Source organism: Stenella coeruleoalba, assembly GCF_951394435.1.
Source record: "Stenella coeruleoalba genome assembly, chromosome: 15".
NCBI lineage: Eukaryota > Metazoa > Chordata > Mammalia > Artiodactyla > Delphinidae > Stenella > Stenella coeruleoalba.
In genome coordinates this window covers 29,627,171-29,639,228 of record NC_137161.1, presented here as the reverse complement: position 1 = coordinate 29,639,228, position 12,058 = coordinate 29,627,171, and the positions used below count along the sequence as shown (strand labels likewise).

Genomic DNA, 12,058 nt, shown 5'->3' with positions numbered 1-12,058 from the left:
ACCTTGGATTAGGCAGCAGTTTCTTGGATTTGACACCAAAAGCATAGACAACAAAAGAAAAAAATATATAAGTTGGACTTCATCAAATTTTAAAACTTCTCTGCATCAAAAGACTCTATTAAGAATGTGAAATGCAGCCCACAGAATGGGAGAAAATATTTGCAAATCATTTATCCGATAAGGGATTAATATCCTAGGAAGAGATGATATTTTCAGTTTAGGAGAAAAGACCCTGTACTTCCTATATCTCCTAAAACTGGGTGTGGGTAAGCACATCTATAACTGAATCCCAGTAAACCACGTAATGTGAAAATAACTGGACTGACATTCACCATATGTGTTCTGACAGTAGATGTGAGGGCTTGTATCATGCATATGGCTTTTCTCAGTGATGCTCCCTCTTTTTCTCTTTAGGATTCCACCAGTATTGTTGCTGCCCTTCTGATAGACTTCAAAAGTTCATTGCTTCCCCATCTTCCAGTTCATTTCCGTGGATCAAACAATTTTCTGATGATTGCCCTTTTCCCCAAATCCAAGATATACCAAACATTTTACTCAGAGGTAACATCAACCATTATTCAGCAAAACAATTACTACCCTTTTTCCTAGCAATTTAGTTGGTAAGGCAATGTTTCAGGGCTAACAGTGAGGTGCTGAGAGGGAGAGTTGGGAGGGCTGGTGTGAGGGTGGCTGCTTCTGATCTTTTTGGGTTCTGGAATAGACTCTTGCCATTGAAAGGTGAGAACCTAAAGGAACTGAACAAAAGGCTTTCTAACTTCTAAGAAAAATATTCTTTGTCCCTTATAAGTCATAATTAGACTCATTTTCCTTTTAGCTACTTTATTGAGTTGTTAGGCCCAACCTACTGGGTCAGAGCTCTCTACCCCACCCCAAACTCTCGCTCCCCATGGTTCATAGGCCCTGCCCTTGCAAGTGGTTCCACCTGGCAGGCTGCACACCATAGGCTTTCAGCACAGATTGCACGAGTGAGGGAGCTCACCAAGAATTATACAGCCTACTTAGAGACCAAGCAGTAGCCAGAGTCATACAAATGGCCAGTCTTATTCTGGTGGAAATGCTTGGAAAGGTGTGGTGCAACAGCTTTTGAGAGGACAGTCCCTCCCTCAGGATAGATTCGTAGAACAGGGAGGAGGCAAGAACTGGCCTTGGCTGCAGAGCGGCTTTTAGGGCCTGTCTGTGTCTCCATCTTACTGCCAGCTGGTCCTTCTACCTCCTTGTGCTTGTCCTTTCAGTCTAGGAACCTAGAGATTCTCTTCAGCTATTCCTCTGCCTCTAGGCAGGAGTTGCTTGAACTCCTTCTGTCTGGCCCTATCACCAGGGAAAACATGCCCCTGCTGCCAGAACAGTATTACCTGATACATTCCTCTGTGCTTCCTGGCCTCTTAAGGAGCAGAATCCCTGGGAGAAGAACCCAGAAAGAAATTCTAGTTTTTAAAAATACAGAACAGAATTGCTTCAGGCCTCTATTTTTGGAACAAACTTGTTTGTTATGATGGTTTTTCTCTGTACTGACAGTCTAGATTTTCAACAGCCATCAAATCCCCATGTGGGTTCCATATCCTGTTGTTGGGTTTAAAGTGTTCTTTGCTCAAATTCTGTTTTGTTTAGGTCTTCTCCCCCTGGCAACAGCAGGCTAACTCAGGGCTGTCTTTAAAAGTGATCCAGGAAGATGGATTATCTGTGGAACAAAAGAGATTGTAAGTGGCTGCCTTCAGTGTTTATGCTTGCTTCCCTAGGCTGTGTGTGTCTGCTCTCTCTGCAGGATGACTTGTGTTATGTAACACAGGGGTCCTGGCTTCTGAAAGGGCCGACACAATCATTCCAGTGCTGCCAACTTGCAGGTAGCCACTGCCCTTGGGGAACAAAAGTCAAGAGAGATGAAATCCACCAAGAATCAGAAACCTGTAGTATTACCAAAGGTTTTAGGCCAGGCTTCCTATGTGGGCAAACCAGTCATCTTGCATTAATGCCGAATTTTGCTTAAGTCAGTGAGATGCTTGTTTTAGAAGTATTGACTCTGTCACGGGACTTTGGCTTGAAAATATCAGAACAAGTTATGTAAAGTATGTTTGCTGTAGAGAGATGGAATTCTAATCTGTGAGCCTTTGATATTCCAGACACTCCAGTGCACAGAAGCTCTTCAGTGTCCTGAGCCATTCTGCTGGGGAGAAACGGAGTCCTCTAAAGCTACTCTCAGCCAAACTCCCAGAGCTGGATGGGTGAGCTCTGTTTTTCTGTTTCTGACTTTTGAAATGTCAGAAACCTCAGAGTTGGTGCTTTCTAAGCTCCGTTTTCTTTCTTTATAGCTTCTTAAGAATAATTATAAAAAGTAGTAGTGACACACCATATACAATTTTATTCTCTAGAGATATTCACTAAGGTTTCTTTTCAGCAATTAAAAAAGTTTATCATGTGAATGGGCACATTCAGGCAAGGCTGGTGATGGTAACATAATAGCATTGTCTTTCTTTTTCTAGGTTTCTCCAGCATTTTGCCGTCAGCAGCGTTAGTCGGGAACCCATGATGAGGACCCATCTCCCTGTCCTGGTGCAGCAAGCTGAAATCAACCCTACTCACACAGTAGAAAATGACAAGGTACAGCAGCTCACCAAATAAGCTGGGAATTCATGGGAAGATAATCCTGATAGCCTGCCCTTAATCTTCAGTGTCAATTAACAAAAGGAGCTCAGGCAGAGTCCCTTTTATAAGACTCTCCACCTCCCTGGATACTGATGTAATGATACACATGAAACCTGCTCTATATAATGACTGTGTACAGGCATCTACATTAACCCCAGCTGAGCCCCATAGCAATGATGAAACCCTGGCATATTGCTGTGCCTTCCCCTTGCTCCTCCAGGTCTTCCAAACTCCTGCTCAGTACTCTCATGCCATCAGCTCTTTCTGGTTGCAAGGACTTACCTGACACATTGAGCTTCGTAAGGGGAAGTGTTAGCAAGACCTTGCTAGCACCACCAGGATAAGGTGACACTTTATAAACACTGTCTTCCCAAGAGTGGATTTTAATCTGCTCCTGCTTCACACGCCTCTCCTTTTGACTCCTCCCACCATTTCTTTGGAACCATATGTCATAATATGCTCAAAGAGGGCATTTATTTCTGTGCAAATCTAGAAGACACTCAGATGCAAAAGGAAATAGAAGCATTAAGCAGTCAGAAGCCTCATCTTTCCCTTAAGCAAGAGTTTAAAAATGAAAATGTTATATTTTACATATTTTTTTAATATATGTATTGATATTTCATATAACAAAGTGCTACAGGACTGGCCTTAAAGTAAGAAGGTATCTGGCTGTGAGCATGTTTGCTGGGATTTGAGAGGCTGAGGCGTAGGTGCTGAGGAATGGGAACCAAGATGGAGAAATTTGGATGGGAAGAGTATAAACAGAAAGTCAGTTACATGGAGTACTGCCCACAGGCACAGAAAGGGATACATACTAAGGGTCTGGTCAGAGGGGAGGAGGGAGGACTGTTTCCCATAAAAGAGGCATCCATAGCCATCTCTGTGCTGATGGGACTAGCTCAAGTGATGAGTGCCACCAAGTTGAACTTCACTCCAGACCTGTCCCAGTGAGTCTTGTGTATTGTGAAATAAAACATACTTAAAGAAGCCCTTGCCATGCTATGTCACTGACATCGTTATCCTTCAGCAAATGCATGGTTCCTTTCTTCCTCTGCTTGACCCCTTCTTTGTTGGTGAATTTCTTGAGTTGCTTTGGAATGTCTGCCTGCAGAGGGCCCTGTTTTCATGTGGTCGTGTGCCAAGATTAGGAAAGTGCAGCCTGGCACCTCTTCTCCCCATCAAGATTGAGAAGTGCTTCCTCCACCCAGTTTGTTTCCTTAGCTCAGGCCCTGTGGCTTGGAAGGCACAGGCCACTCCCCTCCTTCGCTGAGTTTATGACACCAATTTAGCCTGTGGCATTTTTGTCCCAAACCTCCTTTCTGCCCAGTATTTTCCATTATACTTTTTTTGTTTTTTTAGCTTATTGGGTATAGCTGCTTCACAATGTTGTGCTAGTTTCTGCTGTACAGCGAAGTGAATCAGCCATATTTATGCACATATCCCCTCACTTCTGGATTTCCCTCCCATCTAGGTCACCACAGAGCGTTGAGTAGAGTTCCCTGTGCTATACAGCAGGCTCTCACTAGTTATCTGTTCCACACATAGACTGATCTAGTCACAGCCTGCTCCATGGAAATTATTATAGTAACGCTACATTGTTGTATATGGTGTTTGCTATGTGCCAGACACTGTTGCATGCATTTTGTTTACATATATTAACTTAGCTAATCATTACATCCACCCTGCAAGGTAGATTCTGTTGTGAGCCCAAGGTCACATAGCTAGTGAGTGCTGGTGCTGAGGTTCAAACCCATAGAACCTGGCTCAAGAAGTCAGTTCTTTTAACCTCTTGCACAACGCTGCCTCCCAGTTGAATCACAAACCCACATGGCTTTTCTTTCATGTAGGTAATTATCAGCATTGTAACTGGCCTCCCAGGCTGTCATGCTAGCGAGCTCTGTGCTTTTCTGGTCACTCTGCATAAGGAATACGGCAGGTTAGTATGGCTGCTGCCTTTGCTTTGGGGAAAGGGATTCTATGTCTGGGTCTGCCTTGGCACTGGGAAACCTTCTTGTATTCTAGTTTGGCTTGTATTCTAGTTTGGCAAGATAGACAGTTAACCAGATAAGGAAAATAGTATATTAGCTAGTGAAAAGTGCTATGGAGCAATTAATGCAGAGAATGCTATAGGGAGTGCTGGGCTGGGGGAGGGATTCCAGTTTTAAATTGGGTACTCAGGGAAGACCTCACTGAGAAGGTGACATTTGAGCAAAGGCCTGAGGAAATGGGGGAATGAACCCTTGGGTATCTGGGCAAGAGCCCTGTAGCAGCAGGACCAGCATGGGCAGAGGCCTGGGAATGTGCCTGGTCAGCAGGGGAATTCAGGACCAGGGTGGTTAGAACTTGAGAGCTGGTGGATGTGATCCTTCCGTGACCACAAGGGGACTGCGTGAGCTCAGGTGGAACTGGGACATGCTGGCTTAGGCAAAATTGGGGAAATCATTCATCCATCACTTCCATTTGGCTGGCAGATTGCTAAACAACCCTTGCCGACCAGGCTTTTTTTTTTTTTTTTTTGCGGTACGCGGGCCTCTCACTGTTGTGGCCTCTCCCGTTGCGGAGCACAGGCTCCGGACGCGCAGGCTCAGCGGCCATGGCTCACGGGCCTAGCCGCTCCACGGCATGTGGGATCTTCCCGGACCGGGGCACGAACCCATGTCCCCTGCATCGGCAGGTGGACTCTCAACCACTGCGCCACCAGGGAAGCCCCCCGACCAGGCTTTTAATAACTAGTTGGTCTACCTCAAAGTAAGGGATCCTGGGCTTCCCTGGTGGTGCAGTGGTTAAGAATCCGCCTGCCAATGTAGGGGACATGGGTTCGAGCCCTGGTCCAGGAAGATCCCACTTAGTTGCTGCAGAGCAACTAAGCCCATGTGCCACAACTACTGAGCCTGCTCTCTAGAGCCCGCGAGCCACAACTCCTGAAGCCTGTGCGCCTAGAGCCCGTGCTCTGCAACAAGAGAAACCACCACAGTGAGAAGCTCGCGCACCGCAACAAAGAGTAGCCCCCGCTTGCAACTAGAGAAAGCCCGCACACAGCAGCAAAGACCCAACACAACCAAAAATAAATAAATTAAATAAATAAATTTATTTAAAAAAAAAAAAAGGCAAGGCGTCCTGCAGGAGGCCATATAGCAGAATTGAGAAGACTGAAATCACCTAGAAGTTTGGGAGTTTAGAGTGGGAGATTGTGGGGGGGGCGCTGTGGGGAGCCTCCTTCATGAGTACTTAATAGCTAACGAGTTCCTCCCTCATTTCCATTTCTTTTGTTCTGTAAAGAATCTGAATTCTTCACCCTACCCATTATCCCATTATTCTTTTTTTTGACTGTGCCACGTGGCATGTGCGATCTCAGTTCCCCAACCAGGAATTGAACCTGGGCCACTGCAGTGAAAGTGCTGAATCCTAACCACTGGGCCCCTAGGGAACTCCCCCTCCCTCCATTACTTATTCTTAGCAAGAATTTTACTGAAAACTGGACTGAAGCCATTTTACTGAATGATCTTTCAGGAAGTGACTGCCTGTTCAGGAGTCTTTCTCAACTCTGAAATCTGTTGGTCATGTGCTTATCTGACCTTTTTTCCTGTGGCAAGGCATTTCCTGCCAAAAGCTCCAGTGGTAGTGATCGCAGGATACAGGGCTCCCCACCCAGCCAGTGCACTCTGCCTATTTCTGTGGTGCCAGGATTGCTTTCTCCTGTATGGGTTCACTGGACAGAGAGTCTGTGGGTGTACTGGTCACATTTGAATCCACTGGCAGAGCCTATGGGCCTGGTCCTCATGCTGAGATTACACTTGCCATTTCCAGGTGGATGGTATACCGTCAAGTCATGGACAGCTCCGAATGTTTTCACGCTGCCCACTTCCAGAGATACCTTTCCAGTGCCCTGGAGGCCCAACAGAACTGCTCTGCCCGCCAGTCAGCCTACATACGCAAGAAGACCAGACTACTGGTGGTGTTACAAGGGTGAGCGCTGGAAGCCTTTTGGGGATAGTGGGGTAGGGTGGTGACCTTGCCATTATTGTTATTTCATGTGTGGCTAACTTGGGGCACAGAACAAACACACATGCATGAGAAGTGTCTGTGTTACACAGATATGCCTTCAACAAGAACTGTTGCCATCCTGTGGCCCAGAGTGACTGGTGAAGATTGCACACAAGTTTTAAGTTTGGCCTCAACATCGTAATATCCTCAGAAGGCAGAGAGTTAGGGAGGTGGTTTTCTGGGCAAGATTCTTTGATAATTCTTCTAATAGTAATGGTCCCTAAGCTTCTTCCTTTGCCACCGAGGCAAGGGAGCTTCAGTTTTTTCAGTCCTCCCTCCTGTGGAGTTGCAGCGACAGTCCCCACACTCTAGTCTCGAGCCCCATCATCCACGGAATGGCTAGTGCAGGAGGGTTTCCTTGGACCCTCAGTGAGGAGCATGAATAATCCAGTTGGGCAAGGAGCTCCCTGTGAGGACAGTTTCGGAGTGTGTACCACTGCTTGGGGAGCCCTGGCTGCAAGGAGCTTCCCTTGACCTGTTCTAAGAGCTTCCAGGGAGGAAGCAGGCCCATCATCCCCTGGGCCCAGAGGAGAACGTGTCAGATCAGGAAAACATGGGCTGTGCTCTTTGCTGCTGTCATTATAGTTGGTGATAAAGAAGCTTTTGGCAGTTCTCACAAAGTGCTTTTGTGCTATGCTGTGTTTTTTTGTGCTCATAATAATTAGTATTTGCAACTGGCTAATTATTTCCAGTAGAGAATAGGCCCGGATCCAAAACCCTGTTTGGTGTCTGGGGTGTGATGGTGAGGACTGGAGGAAAGCCAGGCCGATGGTGCTGCAGGAGGCAGGTGGGAGTATGTGCCCTGCCAGGCCATCTTTCCTCTTCTTTAGATCTTGTTCTTACACCTGCTTTGGGCTTCCCTTCTGTTGACCCTTTTGTCCTACTAGTGGGCTGAGGTTGTGGAAGCCACAGAGCCAGAAGGCTAGAAACCACTTGTTTTCCATCGCTTCTAATGGTCAAAGGAATGGGTTGGCCTAGCTTCATCACCTCCTGCTGCTTCTCCAGAGTTGAGTCATTGGGGCTGTGGACCTGGAGTCAAATTTGGTAGCTTGACATTGTGCAGCTGAGGTCATTTCCATCTTCCATTACTTCAGAAAGCATTGTTGACTGCTTGTCTCTAACTGTGCAAGTCTGCAAAAGTGCTAGCTGTCCTGGCTGCTCTGGACTGCAGTGACAGTGTATGGCCAGCCCACTTGTACTCTCAGACCCAGTTCTTGCCCAGTCATAGCCCCAGGACACTAGGAACCTCAGATGTATTTCCTGCTGTGGTGCTCACTATGACATTGTTATTACAGGCTGGGCCCATTCTCTTGAGGCACAGCAGGGAACACATGGCAGCCTCTTTGTAGCATGTCCATCTCCTTGGGGCTGGGCCTGAGAGCCCAGTATTGAGGTTGTTGGTGAGGGGACACCCCAGAGGCTTCTCAAGTTGAGAATTTTATTCCTTGAATGTGGCCTTTATTTTGATTTACAGGATTCTGTGCTGTAGGGCAGAGTTTTCTTTTGCCCCTAGAGTGGCCTGGTCCCATTCTACTTACTGCAGCAGGTAGGCAGTGGTACTGAGCTTTGACATCAAGTGGATTATTAGGTTGTTGTTTTAAAAATTAATGTATTTTGAAATGATAAAATTTTAGGAATGGAGGACTGATTAGTGGTTGCCAGGAGTTAGGGATGGGAGTTGGGGGCAGGAGGGAGGTGGGTGTGGTTATAAAAGGGCAACATAAGCAAGCTTTGTGGTGAGGAACTGTTCAGTATCTTTATCGTGGTGGTGGAGCCTACACAGGTGACAAAATTGTATAGAACTTAATACATACACAAATAAGTAAAACTGTGGAAATCTGAGTTTTAATAATTTTAAGGAATTTGAGGGGCTGTATTTGTTTATACTCTGGAACATTGTAAAATTATTCTTTACATTATCTACATTTAAAACAGTATTGCTCAAAACAAAAATTGAATTAATGTAAAACGAGGTAAAATTGTAGGCTTAAATTGCAAATGTAAAATAGAGCCCGAAAGACAATTGTATGGAATATGTTGTTTCAGAGGAAAGAAAGTTAAAGCCCTGCTGGGTTTTTCGTTTCTGTTTTTTTGGGGGGTTTTGTGTTTTTTTTGCAGTACGTGGGCCTCTCACTGTTGTGGCCTCTCCCGTTGCGGAGCACAGCCTCCAGACGCACAGGCTCAGCAGCCATGGCTCACGGGCCCAGCCGCTCCGTGGCACGTGGGATCTTCCCGGACCGGGGCATGAACCTGTGTCCCCTGCATCGGCAGGCAGACTCTCAACCACTGCGCCACCAGGGAAGCCCTTGTTTTTGTTTTTAATAAAGAGAATACTGACAAGAAGGAGGCAATACAAAGAGTTAGTTTTTTGCCTTCATCATGCAGTTGGGGCAGTTTAGCCAGAGTGGCCAGGTACAGGCTTCATCAGTTGGATCGGTGTGCATCCTTCTGAGGTGAGGGCTGCCTCCTGCTGTCTGGAAGCCATGCCCAGGATGGTTATAAGGCAGGGGCTGGGCAGTAAGGGAGGGCATTAGCAGGCACACCATTAACAAGTAGAGTGATTGACACCAAAGACCTGCTGTCTGCTTCAGTGGCTCCTGGCTGCAGTGCCCAGATGCTTCACCTAGATACATTGGCCTCACCAAGAAGCCTGGGGCCTGTTTTTTGCTCTAACTTTTTTCCATTAAAATCAGTGAAAATTAATGTAATCCTCTGAAAACTTGGAAATTCCCCAGTCACCCTGTCTAAGGGAAATCTATTGTATTAAAATTGCCAAAATCCTCAGGACTGACTTATAAATGTTTCAGTTCTTTTTTTTTAAATTAAGATGATTATTATTTTTTATTTATGGTTGTGTTGGGTCTTCATTGCTGCACACGGGCTTTCTCTAGTTGCGGTGAGCGGGAGCTACTCTTCATTGCGGTGCGCCAGCTTCTCATTGCAGTGGCTTCACTTGCTGTGGAGCACGGGCTCTAGGTGCGCGGGCTTCAGTAGTTGTGGCTCGCGGGCTCTAGAGCGCAGGCTCAGTAGTTGTGGTGCACAGGCTTAGTTGCTCCGCGGCATGTGGGATCTTCCTGGACCAGGGATCAAACCCATGTCCCCTGCATTGGCAGGTGGATTCTTAACCACTACACCACCAGGGAAGTCCCTTTCAGTTCTTTTTAGCCCTAAGAAATGAGAGTCTCTACAGCTTGTACCAAACATGGAAAGTAAAAAGCCCCCAGACACTTTTCTTTAGAAGAAGAGGAAAAAGCTGATGCTGAGGAGCAAGGCTAGGGCACTTCACCATGAGCATTAAGGCCATTAAACACAACTACAAAGAGATTTAAGGCAGTTTGTAAGCTTCAGGCCTGCTTACCAGAGTGTTACTGCAGTGTGAGGGGCTCTCCTAGCATCTAGGACCATCCAAACACTACAGAACCAGTGGAAAGCACTCTACATGGTCATATACACACATGCCCAGGCAGTGGGAGAAGCCTTCAAGAGAAACCAGGGAGCAGAGGGCTCGCTCTTTGTAGAACCTAGCACACCATGTTCTCTACTGAAGCGCCCACTGCTGTTTGGTCAGGACTGAGGCAGACCTGGGGTTGGGGGTGCTAATGTTGTTGTGTGGAGTAAAGTCAAGTACCGTTGTACAAATGAACTGTTTGTAGGAACTCAGGAAATAGCCCAGGCAGGCTGTACCTATCCCCCCAGCCCCAGGCTAAGACCAGGTCTGTATGATCAGCAAGGCTGCCCATCAGATTTGCCTTTTCCTCCGTAAGAACTGACCTTTTGTGATAGACTGGGTCAGTCAGGACAGTGTTCTTGGAGTGGCCAGGGGTCTGCCTGGAGTTCAATGTCCAGTTCATTCACCTGCCTTGCTTTAGGCACCATTGATTACAGCACCCAGCAACTACCTTACATTCTTATTGCAGAGACACACAATAAGCAAATTAGAAAATACAGTGTATGTAGCTGTAGTCAGTGCTTTGGAGAAGAATTGGGGTGAGGGTGGGGAGTATCAAGAGAGAGGATTGCTATATCCCATAGGCTGCATGAAGTCAGAGGACACCTCTCTCATAAGATGCCAATTGAGCAGAGACCCGAAGCGGGTTGAGGCAGTGAGGCTTGCAGACATCTGAGGAAAAGAGCATTACAGGAGAGGGGACAGGGAGTGCAAAGGTGAAATTATACCTGGCACGTTCAGGGAAGAGCCAGGAGGTCAAAGTAGTTAGATTCAGATACAGGAAGAAATAGTAAGAAATTAAACTCATCCCTGCAGTGCGGGTCAGATCTTAGAGGGCTGTGTGGGCCATTGTAAGAGCTTTGGCTTTCAGGCCAAAGGGGGGATGGAAGCCACTCACTCAGTGGCTTACCTGATGGGGTTAGTATGACCCCTCTAACTTTTGTGTTGAAAACAGGTTATAGGGAGATACAAAGACAGATACAAAAAAAAACAAAAAAAACACAAAAAAAAAACACACACAAAAAAATACAAAAAAAAAAAAGATACAGATACAAAGACAGAAGCAGTTTGGACTCAGTGGTAGAATGGGAGTATGAGCATAGTTATATTTTAAAGATTAAGAAAAAATGGAGTAAAAGAAGATGCCAAACAAACCTTTGGCCTCGCAGCTGAAAGAGTGGAATCTCCTCTGCTGAGAAGGACAAGACCTCAAGAGGAGCAGATGTGAGAGAGTTGGATCAGGAACATATTAAGTTGTAATTGAAAACATCAAATTGGCCCTGGAGGGAGTTCCAGGCAGGAGATACAAATGCAGTTGGTGTTTGACATGTGTCTACTGACTTGGAGATATGTCTCATAATCCCTCTTTCTCTTGCCTGCATGTTCTGTGAGATGAAAGGAGAGGAAAGAGCTATTAAAGAAAATATACCAATGCGGGAGATCCTAACTTGATTAGAAAACACCAAATCCCACCCTCAGAGCCCCAGGGTCACCTGCAGGCTTCTCATAAGGGGAGTGGGCAGTAGGGTTCTTTCTTCCACTCACTCTTGCGGTTAGAACTAATGGAACTCGGAAATACAGAAGCACTGTGGACTCCAGGGGCTCTAAATCATGAAGTGGGGTGACCCCAAGGAACCTAGTCACAGTCTCCCCCTTTTGGTTTTCCTTCCACCCTTACTCAGCCACTCGGCAAGCATAACCCTCTTCCCGCACTCTAAAGCGCCAATCGGTAAACTAATTATTCCCTTTTTCCCCCCCAGCTACACAGATGTTATTGATGTTGTCCAGGCCCTGCAGATACATCCAGATTCAAATGTCAAGTCCTCCTTCACCATTGGTGCCATCACAGTGTGTGTGGAGCCCCTGAGCTGCTACATGGAGCACAGGTACATACTTAGGACCACC

General features: G+C 46.4%; 1 protein-coding gene across 5 annotated transcripts in view; it reads left to right on the top strand.

Moving 5' to 3' along the window:
* The window catches only part of DNAAF9 (dynein axonemal assembly factor 9), a 149,414-nt gene that overhangs the window by 104,563 nt on the left and 32,793 nt on the right, over nt 1-12,058 (top strand). For all 5 annotated transcript variants that reach the window (XM_079946548.1, XM_079946546.1, XM_079946545.1 and 2 more), the window contains 7 exons: nt 415-561; nt 1,630-1,718; nt 2,139-2,240; nt 2,499-2,616; nt 4,509-4,597; nt 6,469-6,627; nt 11,914-12,039. In XM_079946548.1, the coding sequence (XP_079802674.1) occupies nt 415-561; nt 1,630-1,718; nt 2,139-2,240; nt 2,499-2,616; nt 4,509-4,597; nt 6,469-6,627; nt 11,914-12,039 (830 nt within the window). The remainder of the gene's footprint in view (nt 1-414; nt 562-1,629; nt 1,719-2,138; nt 2,241-2,498; nt 2,617-4,508; nt 4,598-6,468; nt 6,628-11,913; nt 12,040-12,058) is intronic.